The 18,439-nt window shown below is 40.9% G+C and overlaps 1 protein-coding gene across 1 annotated transcript; it reads right to left on the bottom strand.

The window, feature by feature from the left end:
* Positions 1 to 1,375: 1,375 nt before the first annotated feature.
* axin1 (axin 1) lies at positions 1,376 to 18,029 on the bottom strand. Its single transcript, XM_061090398.1, has 10 exons — positions 17,140 to 18,029; positions 11,891 to 12,031; positions 10,735 to 10,831; positions 9,801 to 9,938; positions 4,865 to 5,406; positions 4,622 to 4,786; positions 4,221 to 4,469; positions 3,923 to 4,030; positions 1,698 to 1,847; positions 1,376 to 1,502 (listed from the first exon to the last, which is right to left on the bottom strand). Exons 1-10 carry the CDS (start codon positions 18,027 to 18,029, stop codon positions 1,376 to 1,378), a joined length of 2,607 nt encoding a protein of 868 aa, XP_060946381.1.
* Positions 18,030 to 18,439: the final 410 nt, after the last annotated feature.

Genomic DNA, 18,439 nt, shown 5'->3' with positions numbered 1-18,439 from the left:
AAACTTTCTTGAGTTCACAAATTAGCCCCAGAGCCTCAACTTGCTCCTTGTTGCAAGGATTTTTTTTACTTTTACTAAAGTAAGTTACTGCTGCATTCAACTGTCTGAATTGTCAAACTACTTTGAACACTTTTCTAATGTTACACATCAAATACAATGAATTTCCAGTGTATATTTAAGACCAGGGCAACAGCAAAATCACAAACCACCTTTTGCATAGATATTCAACTTGTAATTTCCAATCATGTTTTTAAGCGTTATTGCCTCTATGGCGTTTCATTTGAAGGCAGCTTTCTTTAGACTTCATTTTCAGCTGAGTGGAAGTGAAAACAATGCAGTGAAAGACTGTACACAAACACAGCCATCCACCCATTTACATGCAGATTACACTGACCGCAGAAAAATACAAATAACCTGAGAACTGTGCATTAATGCAACCCAATAAAACAGCAATCAATTATCACATTTATAGTGAAACTGTGTCAGAGAGGGACTCATTTCACACGATGCCAATTATTATTATTAGACTATATTATTATGTATAAAAGTCTTACATTTTGTATCAATTGGACCAAATTGAATTAATTACAACAGCAACACAAGGTCTGAATCTCAAAAATGATAATAAGCTTCATAAGAGCGCTATTATAAGAAACTGAGCTGTTATAGAGGACTGCATTCAACTGCACAGGGGTTTACATTTGTCTGGTCACTCAGTGTTGTGTGCTTTAGAAAATCATGTTGCAGCCTTCAGTGGTATATAAATACATTGAAAGTGAAGCCGCAAATTATAAATGTGAAAAGTGAAGTATTAAAAGCACTTTAGAGTCCAGAGGGCCCTTCCAGTGAGCGACAGACAAAACTAACTGACGAACGACAAAACTTAGCCCTATAAAGGACTTCGATCATCTTCAACAGGGGCCAAACCAAATCCTGCTTCAGTAGGATTGAAAATGAGCTTTTTTTTAAAAAGTTAAATAGATATAAAATTTTGTTATCTTTAAACACAAGCTGTACACATCTGGTACCAATACATTTAAAAATTACAAGTGTGATTATATTAAAAAGGACTCCCTCGCCCTCTGATACAGGATATCAAAAATATGTAGCTTTAGAAGCACTTTTGATCTTCATTCTTCTATGAAACTTTACAAGTCTGCATCACACTTACAAAGAAGTGGATGAGGTCTTTTCTCTAGTCACTGCAGCGGCGCTACGCCCGCTGAGGCCACTGCTTCGCTCTTCATCTCTTCCACCGAACCCGTTTCCTCCCTGCTCCGACATTCTTCATCTCTTAACACTTCCTCTTCACCATCCAGTCGCTCCTTGGCCCATCACGCGCTACTTCTCCTCCTCCTCCTTTTCAACGTGCACTTCAATCAATCTTTTCGACTTTCCCGATAATCTTCTCCTCAAAAATGGGCAAGATGGCATCATCTTCGCGCACCTCTTCAAACACCACCCCGCAGTCAAACTCGTCGCTCACCTTCTTGAAATAATACCTGAAAAAGGCAAAGAAACAGACGAGACAAGGTGATAAGAAATTTAAAAGTAATAACAGCAAGATAATGAAGATGATGATGAGGTTTAAAAATATGAGATTCACTAATAAGGGAAATAATTATTGATTATTAGATGTTCCAACAGCTCCTCAATAATACATTTCCACAGAAATCCCTCAGCATCATGAACCTCACCTGTAATTTCCTTTCTTTGTGAGCAGCTCTTTGAACTGGCCCAGAGTGACGACTCTGCCTTTGACAGACGTCCTGTATGGAATCTGCTCCTCACAGAAGTAATATGCCACCACTGTGTTTTCACACGGCTGCTTCTTACTGGCTTTATGTCTATAGAAGTGAAACAGAAAACAGAAAATAATTTACAAAATCTGAAAGGTTCCCATTTATCAACCTGCTGTTGATATAAAACAAAAGTTTGCTGAGACTTAAGGCAATTGCAATTCCATGCTGATGCTCATAATGACTGTAAGACTGGGGAAACAATGGCTGTGATATAAAATTTGAAAAAGTTTATGATGGAAATATAAAAACATCAGTGAAAACACATGGAATCAACAGAAACATGATATTAGAATGAGATTTAAAGACCACACAAGCACCAGGTCGGTCAGTTTGTGGAAACAAGGTCAAAGACAAAATGAGTTATGATTCTTAAGTTGGCTCCAGAGACAGGAGCTCATCTTTTTCCTAAAAGCCTTTTATTTAACCTCACAGGAAATGAGGGACTCAGCTGAGGGCTGACGTCTCTCACATATTTAATGGTTCTTATTATGTGTTCTTGTGGATTATTCTTAATTACTTTATATTTATTTTGTAAATAAACATTTATTCTATTCTGTACATTTTCTTATTATTCTGTCCTATAATACTTTAACTATTTTGTTTTTCCTGCTATAGATATACATTAATATTATACACAATAAAACATCTTGAATCTTGTACAAATTAACAATGGAAACACAACTGACTCGGTTGAGTGATGTCAATGACTTTAAACCAGTCATCATATGGATGTGTTCTGTAGGACAGCTTGCAGGAGGTGGCCTGGTTTGCACTTGTCAGAAAAACCTTTTCATGGAAGAACACTGGTGGAGATTCAGCTTCAGAACTCAGTTACTTTCTACCTTCTTCCGAGACTTTTTAATATTGATGCAGATCAGTGGTTTTTAAAGGGAAGTGGCTGTGACAAACCGCTCAAAGGGGCAATTACAGCACTTTAAAAGCTTCCTTCAGCGCCAAACTGCTGCAATTTGGGTAAAATGGAGCAGAGGGATGACTCACTCACCGACATGATACATTTGTTTTTTGATTCAGTGTGATTTATACTTCCCGAGGACATCATTATCTCTGTCCGTCAGGAGTAAACATCCATAAATACACCACAGGAAAAAAGGCAGCAGCTCTTTATAACTCCAGGACCTGCCGGTGAATTATCGTGTTCCATGCAGAATCAGAACAACACAGTGATGGTTGTTTGTACAGGGATGGGTAAATTGCTAACAGGGATGGCTAATAGCTAATTGGTGTATGTGAATGGTTGTCTAAATCTTATCCGAAGGTCTATTTGTACACTTACAAAACCTCTGGTGTAGATGATCATAATGCAGTAATGAATAAATACATAATGCATCTTTTATTTGTATATTTCGTATTGCAAATCAAATTAAAATCAGTTTGTTGCTTTATACTTTGGTATCTTAAACTCTTTTTTGTCTTTTATTTTAGACTAAACAAACATCACGATGTTCATTTATATCTATATCCTCTTTTCAACTTCTCAGCCTTCTTTCAGGCATTTTCTGGTTTGGGCACTGGAGACACTCAAAGGTTCAGTCAGTCTTTACGATCAAGGAACTGAGGGACTGAACTTCAGTCTTCACATGTCTGACCAGAGTCTTAACCCACTGGCAGTGCCACATAACCTGCTTTTCATCTTCCCAGCTCCCCTGCTCCCCTCCATCTGTTGAGTGGCCTTCTGAGACTCAGAGTCAAGCATCAGACAGAAAGACATTTCTGAAAAAACATCAAAAAATATATACTCTGGCTAGTCTGCCTCTGCAAAAGCACAGGCAACGTCCGCTTCTACTTCCTCTGGGTGCTTCTCAAAAAACAAGCCAAAGATATATGTTGTCTATCATCAAGTCAGATCCAAGTTATTTATACGGAGAATCTGTGGCCATTGAAAAGAGTCTCAGACCCCTAGTTGCCAGATGATTGTGTCAATCAAAGGCAGGAGTTATAAATCAAATTCACCCAGGTCTTTTTTTGTACTTCTAAAAACACACACTGCTCTGGGTAACTAAAGGACCAGTGATGACAATAGGAGGAATGGTGGGATGCTGTGATCTATGGGGAAGTTGGAGACTATGGGAAAAGTTACTGGTAAGACACAGTGAACATACTCAGGCTCGGAGAGCTCGCTGTCAGAGACGGCGGGCACCACGCTGAGCGGAGGGAACAGTGCCGGCCTCACCGCGGTTCGACCCCTCTGGATCACCTCCATCACGTACCTGAGTGACCGAACACCCCCAGCAGTTAGAAACAGACTGACCCTGAGGAGAACACACGCTACAGAACAAGACTATTTCATTCTGATAAAAAAGACTGAGAGGGCAGATCCGACTTCTTCCCTCGTCGATCAAGTTGAATAGATGCTGTTGAAAAAACTGCATCAATTGACAGGACCTGGAGCTTTCTTACCTTTGCTTGGGCTGTAGAGTTCCAGATTTTATCTTCTCCTCTTCAAGCCGCCGGCAAACCTCCTCCAGCTGGATAAGGGGGCTGGGAGCTGGGTTGGGGGGCATGGTGGGATCCTGGATGAACGGATGTGACGGCTGCGCTTTGTTCCGCAGCTGGGCGCCGCCACACGGGTACACCGAGCCTGGTCTCTCCACCGAGCCGAGGCGGGATCCCTCATGGGCTGTGGTCCTCTTGGATCCAGTGGTGCTCCTAAAACGTTTATAGCACAAAACACACACATAGTTGACTTTCTTAGGGAAAGATAGGGGGGAAAAAGCCAGAGAAAAGCCAAGGTAACAACCATACCAAGCAAAGGTGATGAGAAACTTCTTGCTATCAAAAACTTCATTGACTTCACTGACCCGTACGGGCTTCTCTTTTGCTGAACCATTTCTTTCTGTCCCTCCATCAGCCACAAAAGGATCTTCTGGTTTTTCTCCAACTCTTCTCCGGATCCCACCATGTCATAAGGCCGCACATCCTCACCTTTCCTGTACACCTTTTTACACTGTGGGCCACCTTTGCTACTGTTCAATGGAAGAAAATGACTGATTAGAGATAAAGAACAAAATGCATTCTCGGTGAATCAATGCCATTACAGTAGCACAAACCCTGAATGCTCCATGGAGTTGGATCCCATGCCATCAGCGTAGCTGCGAGACCTTGATCCATAATGACTCGTCTCCACTCCCCAGGGAAAGGTGCCGTGCGCACGCATGGCTCCCTCCGCCTCCACCTGCTCTTTGGGCTTTCCGATGCCTGCCTGGTTGATGTGATGCACGTGTTTGTGGTGGTACAGGTGGCTGCTCTCTCCCTTCAGGCCGTGTCTGGATGGGTGTTTGCCCTGTCCTGATGACAGCGGCATTCCCAGTCCAATCCCTTTGCCCCCTGGGAAGCTGTCGGGTGAGCGTGACTTGGGCGAGTGGCGACCTGCCCCGGGTGACTGGCAGCCAGGGGTTTTCATGACCCGCTGGACGTGGTCATCCAGGATACTCTCTGGGTTCTCCTCGTGAGCGTCTCTCAGAAAAGCCCCATTGTAGGTGATGTCAGTGTAGCGGGAGCTGTGATTCTGCGGATAAGCACCAGGAAGGAACCTGTGACCAGCTGATGTTGTGGTTGTGGGCATGATTTCATCACCGTCCTCTTCCTTTAGTAGAGAAACACACAAACACAAAACATCATTAAGAGGCAGTTATTAAACCTGAAATAAAAATCTGGTAAAAAAATTTAACTTATTCTGGGGGAAAGGGAATTAATGAATAACCAAAGCATATAATGTTCCATACCACATGTAAATAAAACCAAGTTGTATACAATTTACTGTATTTATTTTAACAACATATTTCCTGACATATTTGATAAAAATGAAGATTGTACTCATTTCAACCAGCAGATGGCAGATTTTAGCCACTTGCTAAAAAGAGTCCACTCATTCTTACTGCAGACTTTTAGAGACGAATGGGAAGACAATGTTGGGACATGGTTTTTGTGCAAAAAGGCAGGTCTCTCTTTCAGGCCTGTATTCGAAGTAAAAACCTGAAAGCACATGTCCTTTGTCCTGACAAGCCGCATGGGCTGGAGAATACTCAATCTCCCAGAGTGCAATGTGTTCTCTTTGTCCTGAGAAGGTCAAATAACTCCGTCTCCCAGGAGGCAACATGTCCCCTTTGTTTCAGCATCTTCGCACATAGGTGCGAATTTCTACCAGGATCAGCTGCCAATTGGTCAAATCTGGCCACATGACCTGGAGGCCACTGGGCCTATATAATAGCAGGCCTCCCCCAAAGTCTTTCTCTTTCTCCAACCCCTCGGAGGGCCGAAGGCTGCTCCAGCAGCGCTCTTCTCCACCGACCACCACTGAGGACAGCAGGCCGCTGGCCTTTCCTCCTGCATCGGCGAGTGGAGGAACCGGATTCCTCCAGCTCAAATATTCTCTTTCCAACAACTGGAGGTCAAAGGTCGAGCTTCCAGCTCATCTTCTCAAGAAAACCTCCACGCATCTCAAGCTTCTTCTAAACTCCTTGCAGCGACTCGGTGTCCTGCAGGTAAGAACTACGGCTTCAATAAGCAACTGAACTGCACAGCTCAACAGAACCGCGGAAGCAGAGACCACACGAACCAGAGACTTCAAAAGCCAGAACTGCTAACCGAACTGCACAGCAACTTTCTCCCTGTCCTTGGACTGGTAACATAATCTGGGCTTAATAATTTTACTAGGCTAAGCAAGACTGTTTATTTGATTCTGTGTGGTGTTTATAAGTTTGATATATGTGGTGATATTGTGTTACAAGTTAAATCAAGGTTAATGTAAGTCGGGCTCAACACAGACCCTGCCATTTTCTGATTAGCATTCTCACAGACCCCGCATATCTCTTCACCTACTTAGCTACGTCCCCCGACCAGAAGGAGGGGGGGGGGCTGCTAGCTTAGAGATCTTAAAAGATCACAGGAAGGTGTGACTCTCTTTGTTAGCCACCAGAGAGACCCTCACACACACACACACACACACACACACACCCACACATCTTTATTAGTTAGTATATTGTTTAGTAATTGGTGTTTTATACTTATTATGTTTATAATAAATGCTTTCTTTTAACCTTGTCCTGTCATTAATGTTGCATAAGTGAAGTTTGCCAACCTCTACACTGTCAAGAACTCTATAAACCTTAACTGTTCATTATATAGTCTTTAATAGTTAATATTAAGATTTCTAATTGAACTAGATCTAAATGAGACTGATCTTAATCAATAAATTGGCTATCTTTTCCCTTCTATGAAGGGTGGTGCCCCACGAGAACTTAGTCAAACAAAAGTTATGATTTAATATTAATATTTTAAATATTAATGTTTTATTTTTCTATTTTTGATAACCAAATTTATTGAACGCCTAAAGGCACACTATCTTATGGTATCATTCCTAACCATTATTGCACAACAACAACCATACCAGTTCAGGGTATTACACATATACACGGTACATTTGTGACATTATAATGAACCAATACAGCCGCAGCTCTAATAGAGTAAGCCCTCTCCATGGGGCGAGGTGCTGCAGGTTTGATTCTAAAGAGGTTTTGTTAAGCAGGCGCAGGAGGGGGGGTTGGAGGCTACGCAGAGGTGAAATACAACACAGTAGCCGATGGAGGAATACTGTCATTTAAAACTGGGAAAGTTGAGATCTGTAAATACAAAATATCTTTAATTTAAAACATGACATAAGGAACACAATTTGCTAGATCTATATTCTCCATCACAATGTTTCTAATGCAGCTGTAGCGATGAGCACCATACGGCAGAGCTTTCATCTGTGCTGCGTCCTGTGTAAAGTTAGAAACACTTTGGCAGAGGGAGAAAGGAGAGGAGCGAACAAAGAGATATAGTGGACAGACAACAGTAGGTAAGGGTTTCACTTTCATTTTTCAGCCAGCCCGTTCCCACACTTTTCATGTCAGTTATGTTAATAATTAAATAAACCTTTGTTTGTGAACACGCCAGAACAACAGAGTTTGTTATTGCCCCGTGCTCGCTATTCTATTCGATATAACCACATGAAAGACAGCACAAAGGGATTCTCAGCCTGTTTCCACAAAGTCTGAACTTCCCTCGGCCCGCTGCTTACTTAAACTCAGCGATGCTCTGAAAGACGTCACATGCAGCCAAATATTTGTTGGCATGTTTTCTCAATAACTGATGTATCTCTGCAGCAAGATCAAGAGATCTTTGTTAGCGGAGCCTACTGGAAGAGACTCATGCAAACGTGACCTCTTCATTTAAAAATATTTTTTACAGCTCCATTAATGCAATAACATGCTTCTCATTATGTGGAGTACGAGTCCACATGTCTGGATGATCTGTTATCTGGTTAAAACCATAAAGGTTGCAGCCTCTGGTTTACTCATGTGAATAGCATGACGCTTCTCGTGTATGTGAATCAGTGCATAGCTGGATCATAGGGCCCATTGTTCCAAACAATTCAATTAAGTGAAGCCATAATATTCTTAGCAGAATGTGACATCTAATTTCAGCCAGATTGTTACCTTATGTTTTGACCTCAGTCTGTTTGTTGGTTTGTTTGTAGGCAAGATTACACAATAACTTTAGGATGGATTACTACAAAACTGGGGTAAGGATCAGGAAGGAAACCCAGGGAACGGATCAGGGGCAGATGCAGGACTTATTTATTTATATTTTTTTAACATTGTGAGGCAATTTTTTGAAATTTTTACTCATTCCCCATGGAATAATTCATGGATCTTGATCTTGCCATATTTTGGGAACTGATTTCTATGAGTGTGTGAGGTGCAGCTTGATTGAATGTAAGGAGACTGCTGGGGAGGACTGCACACTACTCTGTGCCATTCTAGTTGAATCTGGTTTGATGCAGCAGATATTCTTCATGCATCACGATGGTATAAAACATCTGGCAGCATGGTTAAGAAGCTGAGGCCTGTCCATATCCTCTTCCAGATGCGCAGAGTGTCACTCGATGAAGGCAGTCATTTCATGCTTGCCGCCTCCAGGTTTAATAAGGCAAACCTCGAACTGTGTGATGGCAGCGTCTCTTCTTTCAGGGCCAAAACCACATAAATCGTCTGCCTGGAGACTTAATACTTGGCTCGGTGTACTGAGGGAGATTTCGTTTGTGCTCGCATCGACCGTTTCATCGCCGTTCAAGTGACATCAAACGGGCGGCACACTGTTCCAAGCTTACAAGTCGGCGAGTGCGCAGGTGCTCCATCTGATTGATCGACAAAGCCAGATCGCTGACAGGCCAAGGACAGAATTCTCCAAATGATTCATAATGTGTTTTTATTCCCCATTCAAATGGCTGGCCTCATTAATTTCATTAAGGCCAGACGGATTTAAGTCTCCTTTGTTACTGAAAACTTAAAGCCCAGCGGCCAGGCACACATCTCGCTTTCTGGCTTAGAAACGGGCTTTGATGATTCCTACTGATACTCAAACAACGGTCTCCTTTTCCACTGTCTATGGTCACAATCTATTGAATTATTCTTTTATTAAAAGAAAATCTATTATATTATTAAAGTTTGAAAAGAGGGCTCTGATTTGAACATTTGAAGAGTGAGGATTTAGATCTGTGTAACAGCTCTAACCAGAAGAGTCTTTCAGATGTGAGATAATCTAAATAAATATTCACAACATAAAAATTTAGACTGTGCATTTAATCAATTAGCTGCTCATCATGAAATTAATGTTATTTTCCTACCTGGCTGCTAAAAGATTATTATTATTATTGTACTGTGAATTCAGCTCAACACATCAAGGCAAACTTTTGTAAAATACTGAAAAACATCAAATAAATAAAAAAGTAACAAGTGGAATATTAATGTAAAAATACCAATAATTTCACTGAAAATCTTGGAAATTCTACCCCAAAACTCCAATGCTCCCTCTTTTTCCCTGAATCATTTGGATTGCATCATGTAGGAGGTAATATCTTCGACACAATAAGCGAAACAATAGATCTGGTTGTGCTCAAAACAGTCGACACTGGTCTAGGAAATAAAGCGAACGTACCAATCGAACTCTCTTCAGTCGCTCCTCAAGTTTCTCCTGAGCCTCTCTCTCCCTCAGCACCCCCTCCAGTCTGCTGCTCAGCTCTGCAGCGAAACGCTCTGGCTCCACATGAATGTCCTTTGGAATCCGGTTTGGGCGCTGAGGGAAGAAATGTCATGATAAGTCACCACTGCATCACTGTCATCCCCTTGCAGCACCCTGACTCTTTACATCCTGACACCAGCTGCTATATTCACAATAATGTTGTAAACAAACAATGAAGGAAAATAAATGAAGCATGGTTTTTCAATGACACATTATCTCATTACTAAGTGTGTGTGACATTTATTTCCTCTCCTGCTGCAGCCGTGACAATTGAAAGCTTTTGACGCCTGATTTAGAATAAGTTTACAATTTAAAAAAACCAATTGATATTAAAGTAAATGACATAAAATAGCCTGTCAGTCTTAGAGAAGTCATGATTAATTTGTTTGGGCAGGGGACCTTAAAAGTTATGCATTGGGAATTTGTACTCTACTACACAGTCAATCCGTGCATCCTAATAGGATGCTACGTGTGGAGTTTAATTTGACTCTTTCCTCCGCTGCCTAATTAGGGACGGGGTTTTCCTACCAAGAGACAGCTTCAGCTGCACAGGGAGGCATCAGGCTGTCACAGGGGAGGATTCATGTCTGCTAGGCTTCAGCACACACAGCTTAGGAAAGCATCATGCTGCATTTAGACAGCCTTCTCTTTCACCATCAGCTATTCTTATACTCCATCACAAGCCCTGCGACACAGCAGAGCTTAAATATGCACATCTCCAATGGTGGAAGCAGAAAGAAATAAGGCAGAAACCGACAGCTAGAGAGAGAGAGGGAGAGAGAGGGAGAGAGAGAGAGAGGTGTGGAGGCAGAAAGTGAGAAGGGGGGGTAATAACCCATGAATAACTCACTGGAATATGAGGTAGTGGCACTCGCCCATTTGCTTTGGCACTTTCGTGCATCTCCCGGCGATGCTGTTTGCGGTATCTGTAGGGTGGTACCCCATCTCTAGAATTAACAACAAAGACATTTTTATAAAACCTCATGAATAAACAACACAGGCAGCTTTGAAGCTCAAAGCTTTTCATTGCTTTCTCCCCCTAAAATGAACACCTAGTAAGTCTTGATCAATCAGTACAGCAGGACAGGTATTCTCACAGGCTTATTGTGTCCATGCTACACCACAAGTGGTCTGGCAGATTACAGTTACATGTGAACACATCCATGAGTCCCTAATTCCGTGTGGTATTGGCCACGCTGGGTTTTACACTCCTCCTGTGCTGGAAGCTCTGGACCAATTAGCTGATAACAGCCTCTAATCCACTCCGCTTCAAACACATTTTTGTCCAGTTGTGCAAAGCTTTGAAGTTTCTTTGGCTTAATTCCCTGGTGCCATCTCTGCACCTAGAAAACATTCATTTTTTGTATTTTAAATCTTCTTTCACCAGCACATGCCTGGTTTCATGCCCTGCAATGGAAAACAAGTCCTGCTTCAAGTGAGCCCATATGGTAGAAATGTGTCGCCTGTGGCTCTCCTGCTTGTACAATAATAAAGTTGTCCCTGAAAGAAAACATAAATAAAACAAACATTTGCTTTGTTCAGTGCAAATTAAGAACTGCCACTTTAAAGAATCACATTTAAAGTTTGTCCTCATGTTTGCAGAAGACGTCAGTAAGTTAGGATTTCCACTTAAATAGATACTATCAGACATTGGCTTAATGTGTGCTCAGAGACTACTTTTAAGAATCCTAATTAGTATTATAGATCAATTCTAACAGCTTTCACTGGTATGGCTAATGAGCAGATGGGACTTTAGTTGCTGCTCCTGTTGTAAAGTTTGAGCACAGGGGAAATGGGCAAGAATTGAAGCCAATTAAACCTTTACTTCTTCTAGCATAGCAAACTTACATGACATGCCTTCCGTTTAAATAGCAACTGGGAATACTTAAGTCTAGGTTCTGCCTTCCATTCAGATTATAAAACTACATACGAGGCAATATTGCAGCCCTTAAAGCCAGTAGCACAACTTAATGTAAGAAGAGTGTATGAGATGAGAAAATACATACACGCTGCTGTCGGTAAGGGAAATCGTGTCTGCGTCACTGGACAAACTCTGCTGCTCACTGTCATTGGCGCTGGTGGCAGGGGCCAGGGCGTAACCGGAGTTGACGTAGTACGGGTTGATGGGCTCCCGACATGCAGCGGGCCTGGAAAGATGAAGAAATACAGGAAATGCTGAGAAAAAAAAAAAAGGTACTCTAACAAAACAGACCAAAATATGATAGTTGGGCAGTGTTTTGTCCTGATTTCAGAACAGACAAGTCTTCAATCTACTTCCATTTGGTTGGAAGACTGAGAATGCTGATGCTTCACATTGGATCACACTACATAAAACACACAAAAGTAGGGCTCCAATTAACAGTTATATTCAATATTTTAATAATAATATGATTAATCTGTTTACATGACATCAAAAAGTTGTGGGAAATGTCTTTCATGCCAATGTGACTTCTTTAAATGTCATGCTTTGTTTAGTCAGCAGCCCCAAACCACAAATGTATTCCTTTAACTCTCAATCATGACAAAGAAAAGCATGAAATCTTCATTCATTCAAGAAATGGAACTGACAAATAAGTGTGGCTGAGGGAAAGATAATTGTTAGATTTCCCCATATAATAGATTACAGCTCTTACAAAGAGTAATTCAAACAGGAGAGGAACTCCAACCAGCCAAGACCAATTGGGGAGCTCTGAATTATAAGAGGAGCTCCTCCTGTCAAATGAAGGTGCAGCAGTTTGGGTATGAAAAGCCTGACACAAACCCAACAGACTAGATTAACTGCAAACCTATTTTACCACCTACGCTAGATTCACGTCAAACAAGCTGATCTGAGCCAGTTGAGTGCTCGAAAACAAATCCTGGTCATAGTGAGAGGCTTTTCCACGAAGCACACCATATGGCAACGATGACGGTGGAAGATGGAGGGAGATAAGAGCTGCTGTTGAACCACATCTGCATGGACCCAGCTCACACAGTTAAGAAGAGTAATGACATGTGATTATATATTGTGCAGCCCTGCAACACGACCTGGTTTGTATGTGTGCATAGTTTAGTCTTTTTGCACAATGGTAAGAATATATGCCAACATATGTCTGCAGCCCTAACACCCCCCATTCCTGCACCTGGTCATCTTCTCTGCCTCTGCCGTATTCCATGATGCATCAGTAAACAGCAGCTTTATAAAATATTGGGAAATGGTGTATACTGTAACTGGACCATACAGCCTCATCTTGCAGCGCATCTACAGAATTATATGGAGGCTTCACACAATTTACATTCTAGATTCATTGACTCTGCTGAACACATTTCTTACAGGGCCTTGTACACATGAATTATAGATGTTAGGCATCATCTTTTTTTTTTTTTATTATTCAAATTTGAATTCCCTGAAGCATTTATCCCAAGCCTTCTCCCTGTTTGGAATGCAGAAGCCGAGTTCAACATGAAACCTTTGTGACCAAGTGATTTTCATTAGCAACCACGTTCAGAAACACTGGATATTTCCAGTGGAGGTTTGGTGAAGAGTTGGGACAAATAAAACAAAAATGCAGTTGATGAAATTATTTCTTTAGTGTTTGAATACTGGAGCAAAACTGTCCTGCAACACTGCTCACAGTTCCCCAACAATTAATGAGAACACTGGCTGCCCGTGAATGATAACAGCAGTGAGTTTCAGTGAAATAACAGCATTTTTCTGTTTCATTTGTCCCTTCCTTGTATTATAGCACAAAACACAATCATAGAAATGGTGATACCGTGATATATATATATTTAAAGTTTTCATATCGGTAAACATAAATGCTGAAACGTCTATGACGGCTGATATTCATTGGCTAACCGATAAATCGATCAGGCTTTATTTATAACACAAGCAACGTAACATATAAGGGTTTCAGGAGTTGTATATACAGCTGGATTTTGTCAAACGTACATTTAATGTCTGAGAGCATTGTTGGTTATTGTCAACACATAGAGTCCAAGAAGTCTTATTACAAAAGAAAAGGTATTAGATCTGGCTCTGACTCAACATTATCAATGACCATGGTGTGACTCCAAAAACAACAATTCTTTCAGACATTACACATGATGTCAGTTTACAGGGGAAATATTGAGCAGGAACTTTGAAGCGCATCTTACCTGATTGAGAACAAAACTGAGACATATACATTTTGAAAAATATCCTTATATAATAAATATTAATAAATATATAGACAGTTCTCTTTCAAGTCATTCAATTATTTAAGGCTGATCTGAATGAGAAAGTTTAATATCTTGTTTCTCATTTATCTGATGAGACAACAAACAACCAATGGCAAATTTTGTTTCATAAAAATTGTTTAAAAATAAAAGGCAGTAATATTACTTGATGTAACTTTTCATGTCACATTATAACTTCTTAAACTGGAGGAACCTGCTCTTGTTAACCTCATAACAATTCACCATTGTTCCTGTTCTTTGTAAACAAGATAAAACTTTTACAATATCATATTTGGAACTGCCATAACAGTAAGGCAAGCTTTACCAGCAACCGTGCCAAAGCCAGTCAAGCCAAAATCAAATAAAATTCTTCTCCAACTTTGATGTTTTAAAAATGTTGACACCTTTCTTCTTTGCATCTGATTGTATTTCTATTGTCTGTATATATTTTGGTCTCAAAGTGTAAACATCGAATAGTGTTAAATTACTGGACTATTTCTTTGTGGAAATGCAAAATCATGAATAAACCATGTAGATCAGTTCCACTCATGGATAAACAAACTATGAGATGAATAACTTTAGGAAAGACATGAAAGGTCAAAGTAAAACTAGCCAGGTCTGTTCAACTGCTCAATAATGCCAAGTCAGATTAACATTTATTGAAATAAAGTTTTTTCTTTACCACCTGTCTCTCTTGCACATTCAAATCTATTGTAGGTGCATGATTATATGTAGATTAACTGATGAATCAGTGGAACAGAATAAATATAAGAACATTTTATGTTTGTTGATGGTTAGAACGTAAAAAACACTTCAGGCAAAAGACTGAATTATTCTCAAATCCTGCTTCAGAGTGAAAAAGAAGAAGAGCATGTTTACACCAAACATGTCAAAGTCAGCAAATGTGTAAAAAATGCAAAGCAAAGACTAACTGGATCTGCAGGAATCACACTCAGCCAAAAAATGCACACAACTCAGTCGTCACAGGGGAAGAAACAAAGATAGAACAAAGTTAAAGTCAATATTCTGTTGAGGATAACTGGCACTGGATCAAACAAACAACTGAACACTGACTTTAAATCAGTGTACGACCCTCTTATTATTGTGCATTCAGAGGCACGTTAAAATGAAGAGACTCTAATGTTTTTCAGCATTAATCAGCAGTTAGGCTGGGACGGTCAATCCTTGACAGGCATCACCATGTTGAAGGGAATGGAACTCGATGTCACAATGTGGAGGGCACATTAGGACAGTGAGGTCCCTCCGCTGCTTATAAACACAACTTAAGTTTGTCGGCATCTGCACGGTCTACTGAGCACTTAAAGGAGATAAACCCAACATGTTAATCCACAACAGATAAAGTAAAAGAGGACGGCTCTCAAATGACTCCTGGTATTCATCCTGAGTAAGACTAGAAAAACACCAGGCCTCAAAGCATCTTTCATGAGCTCTTCTGAATAATGTTAAATAAATGTTTATGTGTGCGCTGAGGATAATTATCTTTTTCCTAATTTACTTTACCCCTTGTATGCTCATTGCCTTGAGCTTCCAGTCTATTAACAACACCACCTCAAATCCCCCCCACATCCCCAGCCTATCGCAACGTTTCACTGTCGTCATCATCACCTGCTAATTCCGTAGGAATCGCAGAGTCCTGATCAGCAGGCATCAGCAGACTTTGCACCGCAGAGATTATAGCAACATCTGGTGGAATCCACCGTAGCGTAACACATTGACAACTATTAATGCACTCAGACAGATGCTCCACCCACACTGCATGTAGTCCTAAATATTCAATATGTGCTACACTGTTAAAATGTGTAAGCGTAAAGTGTTAAAGCTGTTCAGCTGTTTTATATTTTGCTTTAATGTTACCACTTTTGAGCAGAGGTCAAATTCATTGTATAGATAAACAAAATGGTGACATTATCATAACTTGATATTTATAGGAGGGATGCAGGTCAGCAAAAATAAGAAAACATGTCACCTGATGTAAAATGAGACCTGATGAGCAGAATATTCTTATTTTGTGGGTGTATGAGTGCTGTAGCAAACATATGTGTATTGTTTAATGTTTTTAAACAGTTAAACATATGTAAATATTTATTTAATACAATCTACAACAGAATGTAAGATTATTCAAATTGTATATGTACTTTCAAAGCATTTCAATTTAGCATTAGGCGTAATCCCGTGCTCTGACCTTGACCTTTGACAGGATTAATAAATGTATCTTGTATCTTGTATCTTGTATGAAAAATAATAGTGGAGGTCCCGACCTAACTGCCAACACATTTGCCAAATTTAATCCATATTGGATTTAAACTGCCTGAATTATCACTTTGAGAGCAGACAGGAAAACACCACAAATTACAATAAACTCATACAAATAGTGCAGCTGTAGTGAAAGGTTTTCCAAAGCATATAGATGCCACAGATCGAATGTTATTGCACAAACATAGTCAACAAATACACTACAGTCCAAATTAATCAGCAGTATATGAGTCAGTTGAGTGTGATTTAAGAAAAAACGTTCTGATGTCATAATGTTGCTTCAGAATCCAGTATTATCAAATCAAATCTATATACGTGGGTGTGACGAGTCATAACCCTAACCCTTAAAAAAAGATTTGGAGTTGATCATTTTATTACAGAAAAATACTTTTTCTCCAGAAATGCAGACTAAATATTAAGAGGTTGAAGAGAACAAAGCTTATAGTGATTTTTGGAAAAGCTCCTCTTCAAACAATATAGTGTTTTCACATCTAAACCTTATCCGATGGGAAAACACATCTCCCAGAGTACCTGCACAAGAAAACACAAAGAAGACTTCTTCAACTTTGCAACGGCAAGTTAACTTAGACTCAACTTCCCCACCACCATCTTCCTCTCATCTCAGCTGTCTCTTGTGCTACTCTCTGGCTCTCATCTTTTCAAACTTGAGGCAGTGTAGGGGGCGGTGTGGGGTTTCAGGTTTATTTCTAATTCAGCACTTTGCAGAGAAAAGCTATGCAGTGGGAACTGATGTGAGGCTTTCTAGATTGCTGGGAGGATTTACCTGTACTCGTGACTGTCCTGGAATCTCGCAATGTTGCAAACTCGCTGCGTCGCAGTCTCCATCAGCAGCTTCTTGGTAAGCCGGTTGCTCGGTGTGGGGTCACTCTCGGTCTGCTCCTCTGCCTCATGGTCACATCTCCATTCCTCATCTTCATTTAAAGTCGGCAAGTAACCCGACAGTCCTTTCCCAGAAACAGAGCTCTGATCACTGAACAGCTTAGGGCTCTCTCCTCCTGTCCGTGTATATTCCAAATAAATGTCAGACTTGAGGAATAAGGGGTAGGTGTTGTCCTCCATGATAGTCTGTATCTCAGTCTGAGCCTGGTCAAACATTGCTGGATCAATATGAAGCTTCATCACACAGTCTTTAATGAAGGACTTGGTGGCTGGTTTGATCTGTCTGGAAACGATCCCATTGTTGTCCAAGACAAATTTCTTATAGATAGCTTTTGCCAGTTTGAGCTTCTTCTCTTCGTTACCCTCATTAGCTTCTTGTTTGCGAAACCCACTGCATGCAAACCAGAAGTCCAGCATATCCGCGCACTCCTCCTGCTTGAGAAACATCCGAAACAAGTGGATGCCATCCTGGTCATCCAGGAGGGAGTGAAGAGATTCTGCCCACTTTATGTAGGGTGGTGTCGGAGAGGCACTGCCCTCCGGCTCATAACCCAGGTCCAAGTCGGGTCGCCTGGGTGTAGCCACAGACGCCTCACATTTGAGGCTCTCATTCTTTGTCGAGAAGCCTAAGTTGCTGCATTGGCGTCCGTCACTGCACACAAGCTCACCTTCCTCCCCTGGGACTGGAGGCCTGGGTGCATCCTCAGTGAAGCCTCCCCCCAGGTCGGCTAGGTAGCCCCTTTTGTCGCTTACGCTCATGGTTCCAGCATCCATAAGCCACGTCTCCGTGGAGCCCACACTGCACAACTATTAGATCCAGACCTCTACATACGCCACTGCAGAACAACTCCTGCAAAGAGGGAAAAAATATACAATGAGTCGCAGCTTCATCACATCACTGAAAGGCAGGGGAATGCTTTTAAAAGATAATTTAACACTCATTCTCAGATCACTGGGGAAAAAAATCCATGCAGCAATTTACTGAAACCAAGTGTGATTCAAATGAACATCTAGTGTTGACAAAATGTTGATCGATTATGTGCCGTACCCCCGGTGAAAGGACTAATATCCTGTGGGGAATTTTTTTAATCCTGCAGAGTTTGCATTTTCATCAGATTTTCCATGAAAAACTCATCATGTGGCCAATTTCCAGCTGAACATTAAAATTAATGCAAATTCTGCAG

The sequence above is a fragment of the Limanda limanda genome, chromosome 17, assembly GCF_963576545.1.
Source record: "Limanda limanda chromosome 17, fLimLim1.1, whole genome shotgun sequence".
Lineage (NCBI taxonomy): Eukaryota > Metazoa > Chordata > Actinopteri > Pleuronectiformes > Pleuronectidae > Limanda > Limanda limanda.
This window is presented reverse-complemented; position numbering and strand designations above follow the sequence as displayed.

Coding starts and splice junctions, on each gene's coding strand:
- axin1 (XM_061090398.1), bottom strand. CDS start 18,029: ATGGATGCTGGAACCATGAGCGTAAGCGACAAAAGGGGCTACCTAGCC. Junction 4,470..4,621: donor CAAAAGAGAAGCCCGTACGG/GTCAGTGAAGTC, acceptor TAAACGTTTTAG/GAGCACCACTGGATCCAAGA. Junction 1,503..1,697: donor ACAAAGAAAGGAAATTACAG/GTGAGGTTCATG, acceptor TGCCTTTTTCAG/GTATTATTTCAAGAAGGTGA.